The 26,910-nt window shown below is 35.0% G+C and overlaps 1 protein-coding gene across 1 annotated transcript in view; it reads right to left on the bottom strand.

The window, feature by feature from the left end:
- Positions 1-26,910, bottom strand: part of LOC123704057 (diacylglycerol kinase 1) — a 53,174-nt gene that overhangs the window by 10,285 nt on the left and 15,979 nt on the right. The window contains exons 2-14 of the mRNA XM_045652316.1: positions 24,860-24,944; positions 22,414-22,481; positions 10,000-10,073; positions 8,946-9,057; positions 8,010-8,121; positions 7,195-7,359; positions 6,479-6,601; positions 5,509-5,633; positions 4,766-4,842; positions 4,147-4,307; positions 2,583-2,696; positions 1,345-1,436; positions 467-607 (exon numbers count right to left, since the gene is read on the bottom strand). Coding sequence (XP_045508272.1) covers positions 467-607; positions 1,345-1,436; positions 2,583-2,696; positions 4,147-4,307; positions 4,766-4,842; positions 5,509-5,633; positions 6,479-6,601; positions 7,195-7,359; positions 8,010-8,121; positions 8,946-9,057; positions 10,000-10,073; positions 22,414-22,481; positions 24,860-24,941 — 1,446 coding nt within the window. The 5' untranslated portion in view covers positions 24,942-24,944. The remainder of the gene's footprint in view (positions 1-466; positions 608-1,344; positions 1,437-2,582; positions 2,697-4,146; positions 4,308-4,765; positions 4,843-5,508; positions 5,634-6,478; positions 6,602-7,194; positions 7,360-8,009; positions 8,122-8,945; positions 9,058-9,999; positions 10,074-22,413; positions 22,482-24,859; positions 24,945-26,910) is intronic.

The raw sequence follows: 26,910 nt of genomic DNA, 5'->3' as shown, positions 1-26,910 counted from the left end.
GACAGCGCACGTTGTGACGTGTGTGAATGTATGATTAAGTTAGTATGCGAGTGAGTATGTGAAATAGTAAGTGAGTTAGTGAGTCAGTGAGTTAGTGTGGCAATGATAATATACAGTTAAATATTTTGTAAAATTAAATTGTAATACTGAAATGATTAATTAAAAGAGCAACTATGGAGTTTCTTGCCGATTCTTCTCCATAGATACTGCTTTCCGAATCGGTGGTAACTGTTAAAAATATGTATTGACGTTTCAAAAGTACTTCTAAATGTTTGAGTTTGAATGAGTGTGTATGTGTATACAGTTCGAATGAGTGTGTATGTGTATATAGTTTGAATGAGTGTGTATGTGTATATAGTTTGAATGAGTGTGTATGTGTATATAGTTTGAATGAGTGTGTATGTGTATATAGTTTGAATGAGTGTGTATGGGTATATAGTTTGAATGAGTGTGTATGTGTATATACCTGTTCGTGGTGCTGTCTGTGCGGCAGCGAGCGCTGTCGGTCGAGCACGAGCGGGCGGATGGCGGGCGGCGGCACGATGTGCGCCGCGTGCCGCCCGAGAGAACACGCCCCGCCCGCGCTGCCCACGCACCGGTTGTGCAACTACACATATGCTAATGCTATAAGTGCGGCCGTACACGGGCAACTTACAATAAAACACCCAGGACCACTTGGCATACCAAAAATTGTCATGCTATGTGTATTCGTATCCATACTAATATTATAAATGCGAAAGTAACTCTGTCTGTCTGTCTGTTACTCAATCACGCCTAAACTACTGAACCAATTTGCATGAAATTTGGTATAGAGATATTTTGATACCGGAGAAAGGACATAGGCTACTTTTTACCCCGGGACATAGGTTAGGTCTATCCCGAAAATCCCACGGGAACGGGAACTATGCGGGTTTTTCTTTGACTGCACAGGCGAAGCCGCGGGTGGAAAGCTAGTGCTTTATAAATATTAAATATAAATTTATAAAGAATAGAAAAAATTCGATCACGAGGCGGACTCGAACCCGCATCCTTTAGTTCCATTCCGGGGCGGATGCCTGACCAATTCAGATGAAACACTTTTCAGTGAATTAATAATAAATTTATAAATGTAATGTCTAATTGAATAAATAAATGTTTGAGTTTGAGTTTGAACCGAGGATTCCTAGGTTCGATTTAAGAATGGAGACGAAGGAAAATGTCTCGGTCTGGCAGGACCAGGAGGTTAAATAAAAAATAATAAACAAATATTTCAGGAGTGATTTTGCACAATACATTTAGTTACATATAAACTATAGATACACACATAAATTATTAACAATAATTATCAATGAAATAAGAACTTACTGTTATATGACACCATCGGCAGTGCAATCCAGTGATTCCGTTGTAGCCTTTGATCTTCTTCCGACACCGAGCGCATTTGCCGTGGCAATTTCCTGAAATTAAGTGTTAATTATTATTTACTAGCAGTCCGCCCCGGCTTCGCCCGTGGTACATGTTTACGTTTTCTCTACATAAGAACCATCCTCGTACTTCAAGGAATATAATAAAAAAAGAATTAACGAAATCGGTTCAGCCGTTCTCAAGTTATGCGCTTACCAACACATTTTGGGATTCATTTTTATATTATAGAATCTATATTCTCTAATTAAATATTTATCTATAATTATCTATAATTAAATATTTGATAATCTATAATATAGATTATCAAATATTGAATTACGTGTGCCGATCCTCTATTAGGCCAGCGTGGTAGGTGTAGCCTGTACCACATGATGATGATGATGATGATGATGAATTCCGTTGGAATTATAACAATTCTTAACATTTACGGGAAATTATTTCAATCTGACTTTACGTTTACGTATAAACTTACATCGTTGGTATTTATCGACTAGTGCGGAAGTATCGATCCGTCAGAGTTATTAGAGTTATTGAGTTAGGGACGACGACGAACGATGAAATAATTTCTCGTAAGTGTTAAGAATTGTTATAATTCGAAAGAAATTCATCATCATCATCAGCATCATCATCATCATCATCATCATCATCATCATCATCATGTGGTACAGGCTACACCTACCACGCTGGCCTGGCATTGTAATGGCATAAAGCTACGTAAAAATTAATAATTAATGTCATTTTTACTGCAATTAGTTTCTAATTTAATGGTGACGCCATTACAAGGTTGTGTCTTGAAAATAACTGTAAGTGTCATAGAAATTATCTTTCGACATCTATATACATATAACTAAAAGGTGACTGATATAGTGATCTATCAACGCACAGCCCAAACCACTGGACGGATCGGGCTGAAATTTGGCATGCTGCCCCCCTAGCCAAGTGGCTTTCTGTTAGCGTAGCGTTCAATAAAATAGACTATTCGACTATTTCTATAGACTATTTTGTAGTCTATTTTATTGAACGCTACGCTAACAGAAAGCCACTTGGCTAGGGGGGCAGGTAGATGTCATAACGTAGGCGTTCCCTTAGAAAGGATTTCGCGAAATTCTTGCGGGAACGGGGAAAAAAAATGCACGTACAAAGTCGTGGGCGGAAGATAGTCTTATCTAAATTGGTACCTTCAACCCAATGATGCGACAGCGTGGTTGGAGCACGTCTGGACTTGCAGTAGGTCGCGATGCAGGACGCAGGCGCGCGTTGAACGCAACGCTCGTGGACTGTGAACTTGCAGACTGAAAATATATACAAATACATGAAAAATATTTCTGGAAATCTTATATATAAAAATGAATCGCAAAATGTGTTGGTAAGCGCATAACTCGAGAACGGCTGAACCGATTTCGATAATTCTTTTTTTATTATATTTCTTGAAGTCCGAGGATGGATCTTATGTAGAGAAAACGTAAACATGTACCACGGGCGAAGCCGGGGCGGACCGCTAGTAAAAAATAAATATTGATTTCCAAATAAGAGGAAAAAAAGGAGGTCGCAGGATAAAGACAGGCAAGGACAGAGAGTTATGGAAAAGGATGGAGGAGGCCTTTACCCAAATAGGGATCGAAATCTCTTAGATAATATAACTAACACTAATATTTATAAGTAACCTTAGTTTTTTAAGTAACTACTTAGTACTTACTAACAAAATTGTATATTAGGTATATAACAAGTGAGATTTCTAATAAATGACTTATTTATTTATTATTTATTTAAATAAGAGGAATTGTTTGTGTTCACAGTTGAGAAAACCTAGTTGAGATATATGTATATTGTATGCATTCTTTATTTCTACTGCTACTGCTAACTTCATGTAATTATAAACCTACTTCTATACACAATAAAGATTATTTTACGACACAATTAAGATTATTGTACGATACATGTCATAAGTCCCTCTTAAACTCCAAGAAATTATTAACCTACTTACATAGACAACAAAGTTTATTCTTCCATAGCAATGTCCAGTAATGACAGTTATAAGTCACACGAAAACGTCATAACTCACAAAAGAACTGCATGCAATTTTATACCTACTTACATATACAACAATTAGCTCATCATCATCAGCCCATATACGTTCCCACTGCTGGGACACGGGCCTCCTATGAGGGTACAGGCCATAATCCACCACGCTGGCCAAGTGCGTGTTGGCGGATGATACATGTCGTCGAACTTTTTTTTTTTTTTTTTTTTTAATTCTTCGACATGTCGGTTTCCTCACGATGTTTTCCTTCACCGTTCGAGCAGTGGTGATGTTACAACATGCGCAGATAAATTGAAAAATCAATTTATTTCCTGCGCGCTCGCCTGGTCTCGAACCCCGGACTTATCGATTCGAAGTCCGAGGTCTCACCACTGAGCCACCATTAGCTCATTTTTGCCTAATTCGACCAGGAAAGTTAAATTAATATACAAAATCATAACTACCCCTAAAACTGCAAGCAAATATAAACCTACTAACATATATGACAAAGTTTCTTTTTCCATAGCAATGACCACTAATAATCGTCATACGTCACATCAAAAACGTCATAATTCACATCAAAACTGCATGCAATTTTACATCTACTTACATATATTACAAAGCTCATTTTTGCCTAGCAAAAAGCACTCATAATTGTCATACGTCACACGAAAAACGTCATAACTCACATCGAAACTGCAAGCAAATATAAACCTACTTACATATACAACAAAGTCCTTTTTTCCCCAAACCGACCAGCAAGTTCAAACACAGATTGCAATACGCCGGTCGGTTGAAATGCTTCAAACGCCACGCGTGTTCGCCATCTTCTTTCACGTTTGTGTCCAAACCCAAAAGTACGAGCAGAGGTATTGTTGTCATGCTGAAATATAAATATTTAAATTATATTGTACTAGCTTTCCGCCCGCGTCTTCGCCCGCTTTGTCTAAAACCTGATAAATTATACACTAAAACCTTCTTATTGAATCACTATGTATTAAAAAAAAACCGCATCAAAATCCGATGCGTAGTTTTAAAGATTTAAGCATACAAAGGGACATAGGGACAGAAAAAGCGACTTTGTTTTATACTATGTAGGTTGAATTTCGACCATAATCATAAACAACAATTTTAGAATAATGCCTTTTCTGTGCATCATTTTTGGAAAAGCTGCTCTCAAAAGGAATATTTTTACAACATTTTTCATTGCTTCTTCCAAAATCCGTCAATCCCACAGAAAAATAACTTAAAGTTCGACGCAGCAGTTCCTGATATAAGCATGATCAAAGAAAAACATCAGCAGTTTATAAAAAAAACAATTATTATTAATTCATATCTCACCCTCCTCTCTTCCATTCATCTAAGGACACTGTGCCATCCGCGTCATAGTCGATTTCTACCATCATGTCTTGGAGAATCTGTAAGAAATAAATTACTAGGTATCAAATTTGTTTACATCCTACTAATATTATAAATGCGAAAGTTTGTGAGGATGTGTGTGTGTGTGTGTTTGTTACTCTTTCACGCAAATACTACTGAACCGATTACGATGTAATTTAGCACACATATAGAGGGTAACTTGGATTAACACATAGGATAGGTTTCATCCCGGAAATCCCACGGGAATGGGAACTATGCGGGTTTTTCTTTCAAAACGCGGGCGAAGCCGCGGGCGGAAAGCTAGTGTAACATAAGTATATTACCGATCGTACTAACACAACAATTGCACGGATTTTCATAAAGTTTTGTGATGTCAATTTTACGATTTATCTCTTTCCTTTTATTAACAAAGGTAATCAGAATAAATAAATAAATAAATAAAATATAATAAATAGTTCAGGAAAATTTTCACACACGGCCCGATTATCCCATACTAAGCTTTCGCTTGTGTTAAGGAAACCAGATGGCTGATAAACATACATATATAATTTTAAATAAATACTTATATAGATAATTAACACCCAGACACAGAGCAAACATCTATGTTCATCACACAAATATTTACGGGTGGGAATCGAACCCACGACCTCTGGCTTGGAAGGCAGGAAATAACATAAAATACACACAAAACCAAAAATACTTACAGGTCTCAACTCAGAAGTCTCCCAGCCAAGATATTCCGCGACTGTCATCATCTGATTCACAATGCAGTCCATTTCATTGGTGTCCAACACGCCATTACCGTCCGTGTCGTAGAGACGGAACATGACTGGAAAATAACATTTTAAATAATTTATTGAAGTGAAACTTCTTTATCGGGGTTGAAAAAAAATTTAGTGTAACATTTTTTCGTTACGCGTGACATTTTTCCGTTACGCGCCATCTTTTTCTTATCCCTACCACGCGTGATTCGACGTATTTCTGTAAAGTTGCATATAGTAAATTATTTTTTGAAAAATAAGGTCATAAAGAAGTTTCACTTCTTACGTGTGTACACTAGTACACGCACACATTTTTTATATTATTTAACACTTTTATAATAGTTACATAGTTACTTTCATTAAAAAGAAAAAAAAATACTTTCACATAATAAATGTAATAAATAGGTTTATTCTTCTTACATTTCCTTTCCTACCAGATTGCCTGGGAGAGATTGCTGTGTAGCAATAAGGCCGCCCATTATATTATACTAGCTTTCCGCCCGCGGCTTCGCCCGCGTTTTCAAAGAAAAACCCGTTCCCGTAGGATATCCGGGATAAAACCTATCCTATATCCTTTCTCGGGTATCAAAATATCTCTATACAAATTTTTAATCAAATTGGTTCAGTAGTTAAGGCGTGATTGAGTAACAGACAGACAGACTGGAGTTACTTTCGCATTTATAATATTAAGTATGTATTATATTTGTACATTATTAGATTGTAACTACTAGATTTCCTTACATTGTTTTGTACAATAAAGTATTATAAATAAAATAAATAAATAAGTACATCTTAAAATAGATTACTAATCAAGATGAGAAGAAACACGAAGGAATCCTACAAGCTATAAATATTCACGATTTTCACGAGCGATGGCAAAATTTTTATTAATTTTCATAATAATGATACTTACACTCAAGTTTATCCTCCGGTCGACCAGCTTCAAGCAAAGACAGGTAACAGACTATGTCTTTTAGTGATACTCTAGCTGTGTGAACCTCTAGAGTTGATGAACGACGCATTAGGTGCTTGTAATCTGAAAAATTTTGGTAATATGGTCAATATAGGTCATTTGAAGATTAGAGCTAGCGCGCAAGAGCAACTTTAGTCTCCACAACTATTTTGTCTCTCCCATCAGCTCTATGGGCTAGCAAAAAAGTGCGCGCACGTAGCGACGCAACTCCCCATAGAGTTGATGGGAGAGGCAAAATAGTTGCGGAGACAAAAGTTGCTCTTGCGCGCTAGCTCTTAGGGGAGTAAATGTCATAATAAGTTGTTATTAGTGAAACCTTAGAAAAGTTTTCCGTTTGTGAAAAATAAAGCCTTGATTGAATTGATGATATGATTAATTTTGTAACCGGGGAATAATTTCATGAAGAAAATATTATAATACGCACGACTGATGAAAAAAGCAAGAATAAACGTAACAAATTTAATTTTTGATATTTTAGGTACATAGCATTAGATGCACAAATATTATATGAGTCTGCATACACTTTAAACCAAGTAAATTTCGATTGGTAAAATAGTTCACATTCTGTTTTATCATAATTTTATTTCTCTTCTTCCAAATCTTTCAAATGCCTACCTGATAATTAAACTAAATAACGTCTGATTTTAGCTACAAACCATCAATTTTAGTAGACTGGTTCACTCGCAGCGAGTTGCTACTTTTCCTACTAGAGTTCCTGGACATCTGGCTATGTGAAGGGCTGGTTTCATTTCGACCAACTCCAAGCTCATGGGAGGAGTAAGATGGATGGGTTGTCACTGAGAACATGGGGTGAACGCTCCCTGGAAAAAGATTTAGAATAGGTATAAATAAAATAATGACCTCTAATTACCAGACAGATTACGGCGTAAACTGACTGGGAATAAGAGGTCATAATACACTGATGTGTGAATATTCATTTTTTAAAACGAAATATGTAGTTCGTAATTTTAGTATTTCTTTTTTAACCGACTTCAAAAAAAGGAGGAGGTTATCAATTCGGCCGGTATGTTTTTTTTGTGTATGTACACCGATTACTCCGACGTTTCTGAACCGATTTACGTGATTCTTTTTTTGTTCGATGCGGGATGGTGTCGAATAATTGGTCCCATAAAAATTTTATTCGAATAGGCCCAGTAGTTTTTATTTTATGAGCATTTTTGTCTGTTTTTGTAAATGAAAACAAGTTTGAAGTCGGTTGTTTTAAACGCAGTTATCACTTGTTCATAATAGTATTAACTGTACAGTAACATAATCCTCAAAAATTAAAATATTAATTACAAAAAAGTATTTATGATACCTAACTTTCATTGTTTGTTAACGAAATAATCAGGTAATTCTGACTCCAATTGAACATCATTAAGAGCAAAGCATCAAAAAAAAAAAGATTTGCAAAAATATACTTTTGAAAGCAGACGAATTTACATAGCTCAAGAATATGTTAAAAACACACCAGTCCTGCTTCTAGAACCTTTGTCTCCATCAAGAGAATCTCCAGAACTCTTTCCCAGCTGTTGCAGACGTTCCGCCAGACCGTGGATCTTAGACGCCAGACTTAGTTTACCCTGTAACAATGGAATATAATCTAATTCTGTAGATATTTGTATTATTTTAATATGCTTTTATTTCCAAGTCATTTCACCGAAATTGATAATATTTTGTACAGAGATGCAGCCTTGCAAAGGTCGTAAGATATGATAAGATGAAAATTTGTGTGTGGATAATATACATTTACGCGATAACAGATGTTATCTATACTTCTATACTAATAATATTATAAAGAGGAAAGGTTTGTATGTATGTATGTATGGTTTTCACGCATAAACTACTGAACCGATTACAATGAAATTTAGCACACTTATAGAGGGTAACTTGGATTAACATTGGATAGGTTTTATCCCGGAAATCCCACGGGAATGGGAACTATGCGGGGTTTCCTTTGAAAACGAGGGCGAAGCCGCAGGCTGAAATCTAGTTTGCACTTTGCACTAAATGTGCAATGTTCTTTGCTACATTTGAGCAAGATTTCCCTTAGCTGAATGAATATCATATTTTGATAATGTTCATAAACTGCTTTCCTTCATACACTCGATATGATTTTCGATGACTCAATCGTCTATGTCTCTTAGAAGTTTTTTAGCATTCTTTATCTATACTAATATACTAATTACTAATTTACCAATATTATTATAAAGCTGAAGAGTTTGTTTGTTTGAACGCGCTAATCTCAGACTACTGGTGTGGTCTGAATAATTATTTTGGTGTTAGATAGCAAATTTATTGAGGAAGGCTTTATATTATCATCACGCTAAGACCGACAGGAGCGGAGCCACGCGGGTGAAACCGCAGGGCACAGCTAGTATAATATATAAAAACATTAGGTATATACCGAATGATCACCATGCGCGGTGACAGCTGCGCAGGCGGCAGTCGAACTAGCGGCCGCCATTTCTCGTAACGCCGGCCTTTTGTCCCGCCGAACGAATGACAGGAATAAATGCCTGGAAAAAACATTTTGTTTGAAATAAAAAGAGAAAAATTTATTGATGAATCGCTTTGGGGTCCTCTGTGATTATCTTTTTGTGAAATGAATCTTAAATGTTCGGTACCATTACATTGGTTACCACCAGCTTCTTTCTTCTTTCTTTCTTTCTAATTTCATTACAATCTCCATTATCATTGGTATCATTAATGTCATTTTCGTGGGTAATGTTGTTAATTGTTATCAATAATGTGATTACGATAGATATTACTATTTTTTTTCGTAGTAGCAGAATGGATGGAAGTATATAGCACATCTTTCTCTTTGACTGCTATTCTGTTTAAAGCCATTTTTAAGCCAACCTAAGGTAATTCTTAAGATTAACCGAGTGTGTTATGGTAAAAGTTCGAAATGCCCTATGATCATACAAATTTAAAAACCATATTAACAAAATAACAATAATTTATGTATTTGCAAATGAAAATAAAACAATACGTTTGACTCTGTTCTGAATGAATAGTTTCAAAACAATATTTAATAGACTTCATGCAAATAAACAATTTGATTTGATTTACTTTTCACTGCCATATTTCATTGATTTATTTTAGAATATTGAATTGGATCAAGTGTTTACTACGTACTACGTTGTAGTAGTAGTAGTAACAGATAACTACTAAATAAATAAATCATTTATTGCACAAAAACGTCCAATAAATTATTTATTTGTAAATGTAGACAATGTTTCAAAAGAGGGAAAAAGTACGGCCCAAACGCGACTTGAGAATTATTTGCTATGAAAATTCTTTGCCTTATTTGCTGACTGTACTTAGAATTGTTACCATAATGCCATGAAATGCAAATGCTTTAGTGTAAATTGATTTATTAAAAAGTAGCTATTTAAATGTATCGAAGTAAATCAAAGATTTTCATACAAGCAACTCAATTTAAAAATAAAACCCACCTTGAAAGTTCATCAGGCGTGGAAACTTCGAGAAACGTGTCCAAAAACCACTTGAACCCCTCATAGTCGATGTCCTGTAACAAAATAAATAATTATTGTTAATTTTGCAGTAATATGTTAGTATCTATTGTAAACATAATTATCAGAAAAATACGCTTTTGAACTTAATTTTTTTATTAAGCTATTGCATAGCTTCTATCGCGGGCCTTGAGCGCGGGGACCTAATCGAGAAATTCCGTAACGAAAAAACCTCACGCTCCCCGAGTAACACACGTCGTTTTTATTATTATTATATAATATAGTGTTTTTATTTATTGTAATCTTCTTTTTTATAACACATTTGATAGAAATAAATTGCTAAGTACCTCTACCTACAAAAGTACAAAGCTGCTCAATTTGATTTTAAATTTTTAACCATTTAACAATTCACAGATAAAATAAACATCTAAAATCAACAAATAAAAGCATAAAATACAAAGCCTCCAAAGGACCTCAACCTACTTACAGAGAAGGTCGAGTAAAAATATTTTGCTCTAAGCGTGGGAGGGAACGCTTATGGCAACCCATAGCAACGATCCCGTTGCCTAGCAACCGCCGCCTAACTACGGCCGTTATTCGCGATCTTTTTTTAGTAATCATTTGGAGGCTTTAGTTGGGCGAAAACCATATTATCTCAATGGCGAAAACACGCTAAATTCTAGGGAATTTATGTAGACGCGTTGTATTGATGTTTTTGTTAAAAATAATCATGAATATTGTGAGTTTTTTCGCCTATAATATATTTTAACACAATATGTCACACACTGTCACACAGAAGAAAAGTTTCAGGCACTTTTTTTTTGTTTAATTGACATAATTTGAAAACAAAGAAACACTACCTACAAAAAAGCCTACAAATAATAAAGCTTTTTTAAGTACAAAAGTCTTTAAAAGAAAAATTCTCAGAACTCCTAAAAATACGAAAAAAACCAGTCACAAAAAACGAAATAATTTATCTAATTCATAGCAATTTGCTACAAACGCTTCGCCAATGTATGTGTGTTCAAAAAAACATCAAAAACACCGATATTGATCTTGGTAAAGCCTATTTTGTATTCATGGAATATGTTTATGTATTAGCTGTTAGGGAGGAATATAAATTTACCCGACTTTACAAAGGAGGATTATGTTTTGATGTGTCGGTTTTGTATTAATTTATTCCTTAGTACAATGGTTTGTACATTGAGAGGTACTGGGTTCGAATCCCAGTGAAGAATAAAAATTCAGTGAAGCATATGTCCCATACCCCACAAGGACAAATATTATAGATTCTAACTCTTCTACTGTATGTGTACTGTGCATTGGTACTGTGCTTTTAAATGACTAAACATATTTTAATAAAAGGTTATGTTGTTGAAATTATTACATAATATTAGATATGTATCGTACAATATACCTAGTACATTAATGAACGCGATTGAAGCCGCAGCCGCGGGAGAAGGCGACGAAGTTTTATAATCATTTTTTTGGTCTTTGTAGTTACGTTGAATTATTATTCAGTAATGATAAAAGCTTAAATTAAGAGCAGTGGTGGCTCAGTGGTGAGACCTTGGACTTCGAATCGATAAGTCCGTGGTTCGAGACCAGGCGAGCGCGCAGGAAATAAATTGATTTTTCAATTTATCTGCGCATGTTGTAACATCACCACTGCTCGAACGGTGAAGGAAAACATCGTGAGGAAACCGACATGTCGAAGAATTAAAAAGTTCGACGACATGTGTCATCCGCCAACCCGCACTTGGCCAGCGTGGTGGATTATGGCCTGTACCCTCATAGGAGGCCCGTGTCCCAGCAGTGGGAACGTATATGGGCTGATGATGATGATGATGATGAATGATGAAAGCTATAAACATAGGTAAGTCATTAAAAAAAGCTGAGAGCAGCAGCTGATGCAGTTACAATTCAAAAATGAAACCACGGTAAAAGTGAAACTTACGATAATTATTAATTATCGTATTTGTACAATAATTATCGTACGTCACGCGACATGCGCTACACAGACCAAAAAGTTTGAGACGATGTAATAAAAGTTTCACTTTAATAAATAAAAAACGTATTGTGTTCATGAAAAACGATTTTCAGATTACTAAAACTCACTAAGCTTTAAAACACCGTATACCCATTTAAAAAACTGGCCAGGTGCGAGTCCGATTCGCGCACGAATTACTACTCAATATAGTTAATATATTTTTTTTTAATTTTTAGTATTTGTTGTAATAGCTGCAACAGAAATACATCATTTATAAAAAAAAATCAGCTTTCTAGCTATCACGGTTTATGAGATACAGCCTGGAAACAGACAAACAACGAAGTCTTAATAGGGTCACATTTTATCCTAAAAAGCACAATTTACCTATCTTTAAAATAATATTTTTGTATGTTATTAGTAAGCAATATCCATACATTCACATTGCAAATAAACTTCCATCGATCCTTCCAACGGAGGCTTCATTAAATAATTATTTTGCAGGCCATGTAAATATCACTAGGTCAGTACAAAACTGTTTGAAAATCAACTCTATTTCCTAGTATTATGGTTCAAATTTCGTTGATAGTACGGTCTGCAACGAATGAGTTTAAATGTGTATTTGAAAGCGGTACTGAAAATCAAATATTTTTTATTTATGTTTGGATAAATTGTATTTATAGATGCATTTGTGTAGTGAGAGTGAGACTTCTTTAGGCGCATTGAGATTAACAAGGTCGCGTCATGGAGTGGCGACGATTTTGGTCTCTTTGAATCTTGCCAAAGAAGTTTCACTTCTGACACGTGTGCTCGGCACACAACCTTTTTTTTGTAATTATAATATCATCTGAATTGACAGATGTTTCAGCCGTCTTTCTCATTAATAATGAATGTAATTTTCGTTATTTTTGAGTTCGCAAGAAACTTGAAGAAAGTTTTGTAAAACTTGAAACAATTTCTTTACAAAATGTCGCCTGTATCTATAATTTGTTAAAGAAAAATTCGATTCCTAAGTGACATAGATATTATAATATTACTTTTCACCCCGGAAAGCCCGGGCAAAGCCTTGACGAGGCGACTTATAAATAGAATGTAATTAAAAACTGATTACTGTAGTTAGTAGTTCTAAATTTAAAACTTAAGTATATAAAAAATGTACTAGTTCAGAGAGCCTACTACAGTATTAGTGAATATATGAACGATAAAAAACCGTAGAGGGTTGTCGCGTAAAAACCACAGGACAGTTCTTTGGCATATTATTATTATATTATAATATGATGTTACATATGTATATTGTATAATTATATTGTAAAACTGACATGATTTAAAAGAGCAACTATGGAGTTTCTTGCCGGTTCTTCTCCGTAGATACTGCTTTCCGAATCGGTGGTAAATGTTAAAATATGTAATGACGTTTCAAAAGTGCTTAGGTATATAAGAAGTCTAATTGAATAAATAAATTTTTGAGATTGAGTTTGAGTTTTGAGTTATTATTAAGCTAATACGGCGATTATGCCATCTTTACTGTCACTACTTACATTATACTATGGTCAATGTAGTAACTATGCACGTTTTTATTAGCTTCACGTGTATGTTTGTATGCAACGACTGCTTTACAGTGGATTTTTACTTTAAATAGACAGATTTAATTAAAACTTTGTACACTAATCAATTATCGGTGCAATATTTTTATGATATTCAAACGTGCTTTTTAGTTGTTTGAAACTATTATTTCAATTCGCACGCACTTGTCCTACTAATATAATAAATGCGAAAGTTTGTGTGGATGGATGGATGTTTATTATTCTTTCATATAAAAACTACTGAACTGATTACAATGAAATTTAGTATGTAGTTAGCTGAAGACCCAGACTAAGACGTAGGCTACTTCTTATCCCGGAAATTTTACAAGAACGGGAACTATGCTGGATTTTCTTTGAAAACGTGGAAATCTAGTATCAAATAAACCAACGAACGATGACACTACAATTTCATGAGTATTTCATTCATTCAATTTCTGACTAACAGCACCAAAACCACCATCATTGTCGAGGGTGGGTCGGTTGCATATGTCGATGAGTATACTTACCTTGGCCAAATAGTTTCTTTTCAAGCAAGGCAGGATCAAGAAGTTGCCAAACGCATTGAAAACGCTTGGAGAAGCTTTTGGTCGATGAAAGAGCTGATGAAAGGAGACTTGCCTCTTTCACTAAAACGAAGGCTCATGGACATGTGCATCTTGCCCATCCTCACCTACGGTGCACAGACTTGGTCATTGACTGATCGCCAAAAGTCCGCACTTGGGGTTTGCCAAAGATCAATGGAGCGCAGCATTTTGGGCGTAAAGCTTTCTGATCGTATACAAAATAGAACGCTGCGCTCAAAAACACAGATTGTCGACGTAGCCCATAAAGCTGCCGAGCTCAAATGGAACTGGGCTGGACATGTTTGCCGAATGTCCGAAGAGTTGTGGGCAAAAATCACCACTATGTGGATCCCCGACAATGGAAAAAGGCTGCGTGGAAGGCCCAAAATCAGATGGCGCGACGAACTGGACTCTCATTGCAAGGAGTGGACAAAAATTGCTCACAATAGGAAAACGTGGATGAAGGGAAGAGAGGCCTTTGCCCAGCAGTGGGACAGCCATGGCTGAATAATAATAATAATAAATCTTACTAGTTATCCGCCTGCGGCCTCGCCCACGTTCTCAAAGAAAAACCCGCATAGTTCCCGTTCCCGAGGAATTTCCGGGATAAAACCTAACCTATGTTGCTCAGTGAAGATGCAGTTTTCTAATGGTGAAAAAAATTTTGAAATCGGTCCAGAAGTTTATGCGTGAAAACCTATACATACATAATTTCTTTCTTTCTTTCTTTCTTTAATTACAAACCTTTCCTCTTTATAATATTAGTATAGTTTAAAACGTGTTTTTTTTTCTAAAATAATATAGTTTTTTTTGTTGATGGTACATAATATTATGTACGCACACACAACTTTAATGGGGCGGAAAAAGATGATACAAAATACATCGATGACTTCACAGACGAGTAAATAAACTGTACCGTCAACAAATAAAGGATATTTTTAATACGCTTATATTAGCTTCACCTGTATGTTTGAATGTAAGCGACTCTTTTAGACTCTATTTTAACCGACTTTAAATGGGCAGATTTTGCATGAGTTTAAGCTTGTTTTTTTAGACTTAATTCATCATACTAATATTTATTATAATCGCGAAAATTTTGTGTGTGTGTATGGATGTTTGTTACACCCTGTTCGTTACTTTTTCGCGCAAATACTACTGAACCGGTTACAATGAAATTTGGCTTACACATAGAGAGGGTAACTTGGATTTAATATTTAATACTTTTATCCCGGAAATCCAACAGAAACAGGAATTATGCGGATTTTTCTTTGAAAACGCGGGCGAAACCGCGGGAGAAAAGCTAGTTTGCTAAAAACTTCAGAATCGAGGGGTGTTATGAGTTTGTGTATCTATGGAATAAGAATAAAGGCGATTTCGTTAAAGTATTTTCTTTTATCTGTAGAATAAGAGCCAACAAAGGGATTGTGAGATTTTGGTAGGATTTTCTTTAATGGGAAGGTTTTTGTGGATTTTAGTTACGTTTGTGATTCGAAGATCTCTCTTTGTTATGAGTGGCAGGATTTTGGGAAATATTTATCTTATTTTTATTTATTGGAAATCACACAGAGACATGGACAAAAATAAATAAAACAAAAAAAGTTGTAGCTAATAAATCTAAATAATGGCCTATATTTATTGAAGTGAAACTTCTTTAATCGTGTTGAGAATAATTTCATGGTCGCGTAATGGCAATACCGTGACGTCATGGAGTAAGGCAATTTTGGTATCTTTGAATCTTGCCAAAGTAGTTTCGCTTCTGACACGTGTGCTCGGCACATACGCTCCTTTTTCCTACATTTTCTTTACCAAAACTTAGGAAATCACTAGAGCGGTTCCGCCCTAATCTAACTCCTTTGGCCTTCCGCTTTACGATAACGATAAGGGCTTCTTGTAACTTGTGAATTGTAGGGTGTCTCTGATTTATATTAAATATGGGACAATTCCCAAGAAAAAAAATGTGTTTTGTATCATATTTGAGTCTTTTCTGTTTTCTTTCCACTTGTAATTTTTACACATATTTGTATTTGATTATTTTTTTTCCGTGTCGCTTGTAAAATAAAATAAATTTATTTTCTTTCTTTCTATGGTTGAGCCTTATGTACGTATGAATATAAGTACCTATTATTAGAATTGTTACTTTCTTAAGATACAGCCATTTCACTCAAAATCAAAAACATGTCTTCTAAATACAAAGATAAGATACACAAAAGTAAAGACATTAACTGTGGGATTGCAGGACGTTTGATAACAAGTAAAAAAGTAAGTAAGAGACATCAAGTATCAACCAGACGTAGACGTCTTAATTATTTTTATCTCAAATCCTATTAAATATGACTCATCAATTAAATAAATAGATAAATACAACTTTCATTAAATCGGAAATACAGTCCATAATATAAAAAATAGTAATTACAGACAGTTGTCTGTAATTACAATTTTTTACGTCAGAATGAATACAAATAAATATTTAGAAATTAAACATTTTAACGTGGTGACGGGGAGACCCTGTGACCACGATCGCTACAAAGTGTGCGAAACGTCGGGAAAATAAAATATTGAATAAATCGCGTTTAAAATCCGTTAATATCTTATTTCTTAATGTGTAATACTCGCGTAAAATCAAGCACTAGAAAATACTACAAATAAATATTTTGAGAAAGTGCTGTATTTTCTGAAGGTCTAAAAGGTTTTAAACTTTTAACCCAGCTTTATGATATAGTGATAACTGCAACTATTGCCTCGATATCTTCATTATATTTCAGAAATCTCTTTATATCCCCTAAACAAATAGACAACACCAATCATTTATACTCTCATCATATTTTAGAAACCTGTTTATCTTCCCTAAACAAAATAACTAATCCATTCTTTTTCTCAAACATGGTCACCCTACAACAAAATGTCGGACCGTTGTCCCGGTTCCCCACAGCAATAATGGCCACCATTTGTTACCAGCTATTGGATTTTATGTCTTAACTATTTCGCCATAAAATAAACCTTGCTCAATTACTTCGACTATTGAATTTTATTTCATTACTTGTTGTGTTAAGTTCCTTATTTTGAGGGTAAAAAAACAACTTAAAATTTACAGAAATCACTTTTAATTTAGTACTAGCTGCGCTCCGTGCATTCACCCGCGTGGCTCCTGTTGGTCTTAGCATGATGATATACAGCCTTTAGCCTTCCTCGATAAATAGGCTATCAGCACCGAAATAATTTTTCAAATCAAATACGTAGTTCCTGAGATTAGCACGTTCAAACAAACAAACAATTAGAGTTTACTTTCAGTTTTCGTAATGTCTAATGCCGGCACTACACATAGGCCAACGCGTTGGCAAGCGCGTTGGCACATGCACTTGTCCAATGTGTAGAACGGGCGTTCGCGCGCTGGTGGTAGGTATTTGAACGTTGGCCAGCGCGCTTGCGAGCTTGCCGCGCGGTGTCGGAAACATCAAAGGACACTTGTCGCAAGCTTGGTGCACCATCCACACATTGGCCGCGCGATCAGTTTGACTGTAGCAGCGATCAGGAGTGCACGTTTTTTTCTTGCGGCGAATTAACACCTAACTTGACAAAATGGCGAACAATATGAGTAACGAGGAAACATTTAAATTTATTGAGCTCTATCAGAGTTAAAACTGCCTGTGGAACCCAAAAAATAAGTACCATAAAAATAAAAATGTTGTATGTATTAAAAGTGCCAAATAAATAAGGTTCTTGGACATGCCGTTTTCCTCACAATGTTTTACTTCACAAAGAGCATCCTACTTTAATATTATTTTAATATTATAAATGTGAAATTGTGTTTATTTCTTTGTTTGTTACATCCATTTTGAATCCGTCCGCACATTGGCTCGAACCAAACCATACTGAACGACCTTCCAATGTGTGGATTACTCACAAGCGCGTTTGCAAGCGCACCGCCAGCGCGCTGGCGAATGCGCTGGCCTATGTGTAGAGGCGACATTAGAGCAGTACTGAGTACAGTGTAGAATAGTAATGGCGGCAGACAACAGCTATAGTCTCTCTATCTCTTTCATTCACTCTGTCATTTTTCCACTCTGGAAGTAATACTGCTATATAGCCATCATAGTACGAGAATATCAAGTCAAAACAGTATAAATAAGTACCTAATTTCTGAAATTTCCCTTCACTACGTGGGCGAAGTCGGGGGCGGAAAAGTCGTTAACTATCAGTGAAAACAAAAATGGAATAATATTATGTAAATACCAAAATCGTCGCCTTAATCCATGACGTGACGGTAAAAAATAGCATTCTACCTGCATAATAATCATTATTTTATAAAGTTTTTAAATATCGCGTTATATTACACAATAATAATATAATATGAGATGTAACACTAGACTAAATATAAATCCCAACCCTATGCAATCAATGACGTCACATCTCCCGTCTTTGTCTATTGACGTCATAGCTTGACCTATAATCCATAATCGACTTTATATACATAGCTATAGGGTATAAAATTCCGTGTCACAAGCTATGACGTCATTTGCTGACCTGAATGCATGGTTTGATTTTCGATTTTCTGCTGTTGGGATAAGGTTTAATTTCGCGTAGCTAGTGACGTCATAGATATTTGTGTCAGGGAGGGCTTATGACGTATTAGTGTTTGTACTGATAAGCCCTTAATGGCACAAATGGGAAGATAATGCAGTATCTAATATTATCTCTAAGTAAATAACGAGTTGATGTGAAAATGTTTGGGGGTAATTCGAAATTATTGTTATTATGGTGTCATAATGGTTTGAGTGTAATTATGTGTATGGGTTATAAATTTATAATAGAGATATTTTTTAATAAATTTTATATTAGGTACCGTTACCGTTACATTTATCAAAATGTCATCATCATCAGCCCATATACGTTCCCACTGCTGGGACACGGGCCTCCTATGAGGGTACAGGCCATAATCCACCACGCTGGCCAAGTGCGGGCAAAATGTATTTAACATAAATTTTATGTGTATGAAAAAATTTAAAATTAGCAAAATCTGAAAAGGACAATTAAAAAGCTTTTCTTCTCCTATCTGTAGATATCTTTTCTGAACCAATCGTGAATGTATGAGATGGATTGAATAAACTTTCCGCTCGCGGCTTCGCCCGCGTTTTCAAAGAAAAGCCGCATAGTTCCCGTTCCCGTGGGATTTTCGGGGTAAAACCTATCCTATGTGTTAATCCGAGTTACCCTCTATATGTGTGCTTAATTTCATTGTAATCGGTTCAGTAGTTTTTACGTGAAAGAGTAACAAACACACACATACACATCCTCACAAACTTTCGCACATATAATAATAATATGTAGGAGTAGGGTAGGATAGGATAGTAGGATTAGTATGATGAATTTTTTCAATTTCATGCAGTATTTTGAAAACGTATGGCGTCAAATAAAATTTCTCATACATCTACATACTCGTATAATAAATCTGTAGAAGGGTCAATTCTGTGCATAGAAAATATTGAAAAAATAAATAGCAGGGGGTGTTACTGGATCGATACCAAACCCAAATATGTGATTAAAAAAATGTTTGTCTGTCTGTATGTTCAGGCATCACGTGAAAACTAACGGTTCGATTTCGATGAAACTTGGTATAATTATTCCTTATTATCCTGGGCATAAAATGGGATACTTTTTATCCCGGAAAAATACGTAGAAAAAAAATCTTAATTTTTCGCTTGAGTCGCGTGCGGAAGCTAGTTTAAAATAAAACTTTCTCATAACACAGGACATATAACGAAAATTCAATAAACCTTTGTCCCATGAACTTTAGATACATCCCAAATATTTAACCCTCGTCACCCTATAATAGTAATATGGTTGAAATATGGCCGGTTCGGGACGATAATGTTTGAACTTATAGATTTTTTCGTATTTTTATGGATTTTTTTAAAGCTGAAGAATGATTTGACTTCATTTATTATTGTTTAAACATTTTTAGTTCTAGGGCTAGTGATTATAAGGATACATCATTCAATGAAGATAGCCTATGTTGAGAAATTGAAAACTTAAACGAACTTTAAACGCGATTTATTCATCACTAGCTGTGTCTTGCGGTTTTACCCGCATTGCTCCGCTCCCATTGGTCTTAGTGATGATATAAAGCCTTTCTCAATAAATAGGCTATGTAACACCGAAAGAATTTTTCAAATCGGACAAGTAGTTCCTGAGATTAGCGCGTTCAAACAAACAAACTCTTCAGCTTTATAATATTAAGCACAGATTAGAAAAGTATTTCGATATTAACGCAACATTCCTACTAGATTATTTGATAACTTAAGCTAAGTTGAAAGGAAGAGATAACTTACGTCAACTTACAGGTTTCCTAAGTTACCTATCAGTTGTGTTCCGGGATATTGTAACTAAACACTTATACTTAGAAATAAAGTGTTTGTTATTAGATCTTATAACTAGCTTTTCGACCCAGCTTTTTCTATTGAAGAAATAAATAGCAAAATTGGTAGAAAATATTGAAAATTTCTGCTAAAAATGGAATAAAACTTCATTTGCTTTTCAATTTATTTACAGATAGTAATTATTAGTACCTTAATATCTTTATCTCAATACAAATTCTACAAAATATAAAATATAAATGTTTTTTCTTTCTTTCTTTCTTTCTTTCTAAAAAAAATATCTCTCTCTAGAGATCTCTATCTAGAAATATTAAAAAGCTAAATATTAAAATTTGTTAGTTTGTTAATAATTGTCTCGATCTTGAATAATAAGTGGTGTAATTAACACGTCCTTCATTTATAGATTAAATATTTTAGAACTACATTTTTAATCCCACTTCAAAAACTGCCCCATACTCTAGGTAATAGTATAAAAATAAATAAATAAATATTTCATGACAAACGATCTGATCCCTTACTAAGCTTTCGCTTGTGTTATAAGATGGCTGATAAACCTACATATATCTAAATAATTTTAAATAAATGCTTATAATTTATATAGATAATTAACACCCAGACACAGAGCAATCATCTATGTTCATCACACAAGACACAAATATTTGCCCCGAGTGGGAATCGAACCCACGACCTCTGGCTTGGAAGGCAGGGTCACTACCGGTCAGTATAGTATTATATAATCTGTGCCCCAGGGACACACACCCAACACAATTCCACAATGACGTCATATTTCAAACAAATAATTTGCAATACGAAGCTAGTTTAATCTCTATCCGTCCCACTTTCCGTCCCCAGTGGGGTATGGGGCTATTAATCAATATTTGATACCGTTAGAATGGAAAATCTAATCGTATATACTAATAAGTAGGTAATATTCTAAAGCTGATGAATTTGTTTTTTTGAATGTGCTTATCTCAGAAGCCAAGGGTACGATTTGAAAAATTATTTCACTGTTAGATAGTCAATTTATCGAGGAAGGCTAATCATCACGCATCAATAAGAGCGGAGCAATGCAGGTAAAACCGCGGGGCACAGCTACTAGCTAGTTACATAATAAATAGGGTTGGGATTCAATTTACCGAAGTTTTCCGAAATTGTCCCATTTAACCTCTACCCTTAAACTTTTTAATTGGAGAGTAAAAAAAACTTGAAAATTGCTACAGCCAGCATAAGTAATTGGAAAGTTAATTAATTTTCCATAAACCCTTTTACATGTGAAATTATTCTAAAGTTAAGTCAATTAAATGAAAATCGATGTTAAATGTGTGTTACATATAAAATTAGCTAGGTTACGCCCGCGGCTATCTGCGTAATCGGTATTTTAATATTATATTCCGCGTTTTGAAAGAAAAATCGCATAGTTCCGTTCCCGTGGGATTTCCGGAATGAAACTTATCCTATGTGTTAATCCAAGTTACCCTCTATATATGTGCTAAATTTCATTGTAAACGGTACAGTAGTATTTGCGTGAAAGAGTAACAAACACACACACAAAGTTTCGCGTTTATAATATTAGTAGGATTTAAGAGTATGGATGTTTGTTTCTCTTTCACGAAAAGCGGATTTGGATGGAACTTTACAGGAATATAGGTTATCGGAATAACACATGGGTTTTAGAAATACATGAATCATTTCGCATATATTTTTTAAGTTATGTATTTATTTTACCTAATTATAAGAATCATTTTCAGTAATTTTAATAATAATAAATTAATGTAAACTTAAATAAGATCAGGAAAAGTCTATACAATTATACATATATAATTTGTATGATTCGCCCGCGTGGGATAGCGATATACACGCGAGCGAAGCGAGAAACATATTTAACTACTTACCCCATCAGGATTCTGTTTTCTAACATCGCATAGCTCGTTGAGTACATCTTGAAGTTTTCTGTTTGAATCTGTAACAAAATAATTAATCTATTCATTGTTAAATCACTACATAGTATCAAACAAAGTCGCTTTCTCTGTCCCTATGTTCCTTTGTAGGCATTTTTCCAATACTTATTTAAAATAATCAATCTGTTAATAAAAAATAATTGATAATTGTACCACCACAAACTACATTACTCCCGTATTTTTTTAATTTTTAATCCAAACAGAACCAGGGTATCAAACCACTACATAACCTTTACGCAATCTATTTCCAGAACCAATACAATCAAGTTCCCAATATCCCTAATTGCTTTTTATTGTCCTTAATTCCGCACATGTTGTTTTATCTCATACTAATTTGTGTTAATTTGATTATTTTTTAACCGACTTCAAAAAAAAAGGAGGAGGTTATCAATTCGGTATGTTTTTTTTTGTATGTAAGTACACCGATTACTCCGAGGTTTCTGAACCGATTTACGTGATTCTTTTTTTGTTCGATGCGGGATGGTGTCGAATTGGCCCCTTAAAGATTTTATTCGGATAGGCCCAGTAGTTTTTATTTTATGAGCATTTTTGTCTGTATTTGTAAATGTTGTAAGTGCAAGTTTGAAGTCGGTTGTTTTTAACGCAGTTATCACTTGTTTGTTTGTTTTTAGTTATTAATTAATTTTTAAATTAACGAGCTTTTAATTTATCGTGATATTTTTACAAATAAACTAGTGGTCCGCCCCGGCTTCGCCCGTGGTACCTACATGTTTAAACTATCCTATCTCTCAAGTTGGATCGAACTGCACATGGTGTGCGAATTTTATTATAATCGTTGAAGTGGTTTAGGAGTCCATTGAGGACAAACATTGTGACACGAGATTTATATATATTAAGATTTAGTACTTAAAACAAAAGAGCGTTTGACAGATGTGAAACTTCTTTGGCAATATTCAAAGACACCAAAATCGTCGCCTTTCTCAATGACGTGATGGTATTACTATAACGCGACCAAGAACGCGACCATGAAATTTTACTCTCAACGCACCCAAAGAAGTTTCGCTTAAATTTTAAAAATATATATATTAAAAACATCTTTTTTGAAAAATACAGGGTGGTTCTAAATTACGTTGACAAATTTCAAAATAATAAATTTCAAAAATGGGACATGCTGCGTTGCTTTTGTTTTTTAATTATTATTTTCACATGTTTTGGCGCCAACTTAACGTTATTTGTGAAGAGAATAAATTAAAAATTAGTCATTTTTTACTATGTCTGCTCAACGAGGTGCAATAATATCCTTATATGAGGCTGGTAAGCGGCAGTGCGCGTTAGTGTGACTTCTCAGTATCAGTCGGCAGTTAGTTTCTTCTGCTATTAAACGCTACGATGAGCTTGGCCATCTTGGAGACTGTCTGGGAAGAGGCAGAAAAAGAACTGTAAAGACGCCTAGGCTTCGACATATCGTCAAACAAAGATAGACCCGCAATTCACAAGCCAAGGTAAGAAAAATGGCTCGAGATTTAGGTGTAAGTCATTCAACGTTACAACGAGTTGTTAAAAATAAGCTCAAGTTAACAGCATACAAGCTTCGAAAAGCGCAGCAGTTGGATGATAAAGATAAAAAAATACGCCTTGAAAGATGTCACTTACTGAAAGCGCGCTCCGCTGGTGAAGCATGGAAAAATATTTTTTTCACCGATGAAAAAATTTTTCAGATTGAACAGTCTCATAACCGCCAAAACGATAAAGTTTACTCTTCTAGTCGCCCTGGAGCCACAGCAATTATCCCCCATCGGCAAAGACCGGATTCAGTCATGGTTTGGCGTGGCATTTTCTCAACATGCAAAACTCCTCTTGTTTTCGTAAAAAAAGGTGTGAAAATGAATCAAGAAATATATTTTAGAGAGTGTAGTTCATCCTTGGAGCCAGTAACACTTCGTTGACCAACCGTGGACTTTTCAACATGTCTCTGCTGCATCTCACAGGACCTCAAATGTGCAGTAGTGATGTATGGACCATTTCCCAGAGTTCATAAGTTCCAAGGAATGGTCTCCATTTTCATCAGACCTTAATCGAATGGATTTCAGCGTATGGTTAATTCTAGAGGCGAAGGCCTGTGCAACATCACACAGAAGTGTAGACGCGCTGAAGGCAACACTTACTCGTGAGTGGGACAAAATATCTGAAGAGGAGGTACGGAAAATCGTCGAAAACTTCAGAAAGCGTTTAAGCCTTTGTATTAAAGCTAAAGGTGGTTATTTTGAAAATAAATAGATATTTACATTAAAATAATACTGTATTTTCATTATAAAGTAGTCACCGATATACTGTGTAAAAGAAAATTAAATAAATCGTAAAATGAGTTGTCAACGTATTTCAGAGCCACCCTGTAATTAATGTTACAGGTAATACTTACAAGAAGTAAGTTCTTGCAGTTGCTGGAACTCGGCTGGCGACAACTTATCCCATTGGAACACGCTGCCTGCTTCGTTCGGCATGACCTGTAACCAAAGCACTGACTAGTTTGTCGCTGCGACTATGGGTGGGAAGATTTTTTGTGATTTTTTTGATAAATTTTTTTTATGCAAATTTAATAATGAAGACTAATATCTAGACCAAGTAGTTGCTCGCAGCTCCGCCAAGATGGTAAGATTTTTTGTCATTTTTTGTATATTTTTTAAGCTGTTATGGTTATTCAAGTGGAGGCAAATGCAAAGCAAAAATCATGAAAACGTTAGTTATTATTGTACATATCTTGACTATTTGCTCGCTGCGTCTCGGGGTCGTTAGATTTATAATATAAATTAAATATAATATTAAATATTAAATATAATATCTTATATTTTTAATATAAGTTAAAAACGTTCGATATTGTCAACAAAGATAGATAGCCTTCCTTGACACTGATGTAGTGAAGAGGAAAATATCGGATATCCAGTGAATCTTTGGATTATGAGCTTTGGTAGCTTTTGTAATATTAAAGATCGCGATGTTGGTGTTTTTTTAAGCTATTGCATAGCTTCTATCGCGGGCTTTGAGCGCGGGGACCGAATCCAGAAATTCGGTAACGAAAAAACCTCACGCTCCCCACTCCGACGGGCACGGAAGTGTGGCTTGAAGGCATGCTATGCAATAGCTTTACCGCGGCAGTCCTCGAGTGCCACACGTCTTTTTTTATGATAAATAGCTATCCATTGGTGAAAATCGAATGAAAATCTGTGAAGAAGTTTTATAGACAGAACATTATCTATACTTACATATATTATTAAGCTGAAGAGTTTGTTTGTTTGAACGCGCTAATCTCAGGAACTTCTGGACCGATTTGAAAAATTCTTACGGTGTTAGATAGCCCATTTATCGAGGAAGGCTATAGACTATATATCATCACGCTAAGGCCAACAGGAGCGGAGCAATGCAAGTAAAACCGCGGAGCACAGCTAGTTACTGAATAAAATATACTAAATACGTTTAAAAGTGTAGAAGCCAAAATCTGAAGGGTCTATAAGTTTTCACTGATAGGGAATATATTGTACTACGTTTACTTGAACTTTTAAAATTTTATCAAAATCGGTTCAGAAGTAAAAGGTACAATTGTCATGACCTTACATCACAAATAACTAAATAGTTACAACGTAGGTATTACATTGTCGTTATATATATGTTTCTTTTTTATTAGCAGCAAGAAAAAGGAAATAAATCATCGAGCAAATCCATAAAGCAATAATATTCCATCTAAAAATAGCGAAAGTGAATTACAAGCAATAAGCAATGGTTTATGTATAAGCACAGTTGACGTCGTCTCTAATAATATTGTTTAAAGAACGAGCGGATAGCGATTTTCTACGTAAAACAATAACTATATATTGACTGGAGCCATAACTACTAGCTATGCTTCGCGGTTTCACCCGCATTGATTCGCTCCTGTTGGTCTTAGCGTGATGATAATATATAGCCTAGCCTTCCTCGATAAATGGGCTATCTAACACCGAAAGATTTTTTTCCTAATTAGTGCGTTCAAACAAACAAACTCTTCATCTTTATAATAGTACTAGATTTGAGCCCGCGGCTTCACCCGCGTTTTCAAAAGAAAACCCGTGGGATTTCCGGGATAAAATCTATCCTATGTGTTAATCCAAGTTACCCTCTTTGTGCTTAATATCATTGTTATCGGTTCAGTAGTATTTGCGTGAAACAGTGACAAACACACATACCCCCATCCTCACAAACTTTCGCGTAGGATCTTATAACTTGCACCAAATCTAAAGGAATTTCATATCTCCGCTAAGAGACCATAAAAGAAAATTGCTCGGATAGATTCAGGATACTCCGCGTGGGTTTCCGTATTTAATCTTAACATTATTAGTTTAAGCTTGGAAACGATTAGATTTCTTTAAAATTAACTTACAATATAAAACTTTTTAAAGCATAAAACGTTATTAAAATAAATATGTAAATAAATATTTCGGG

The sequence above is a fragment of the Colias croceus genome, chromosome 28 (assembly GCF_905220415.1).
Source record: "Colias croceus chromosome 28, ilColCroc2.1".
NCBI classification, from domain to species: Eukaryota; Metazoa; Arthropoda; class Insecta; order Lepidoptera; family Pieridae; genus Colias; species Colias croceus.
Note: the sequence above shows the minus strand (reverse complement) of the source record. Positions and strands in the feature narration are given on the sequence as shown.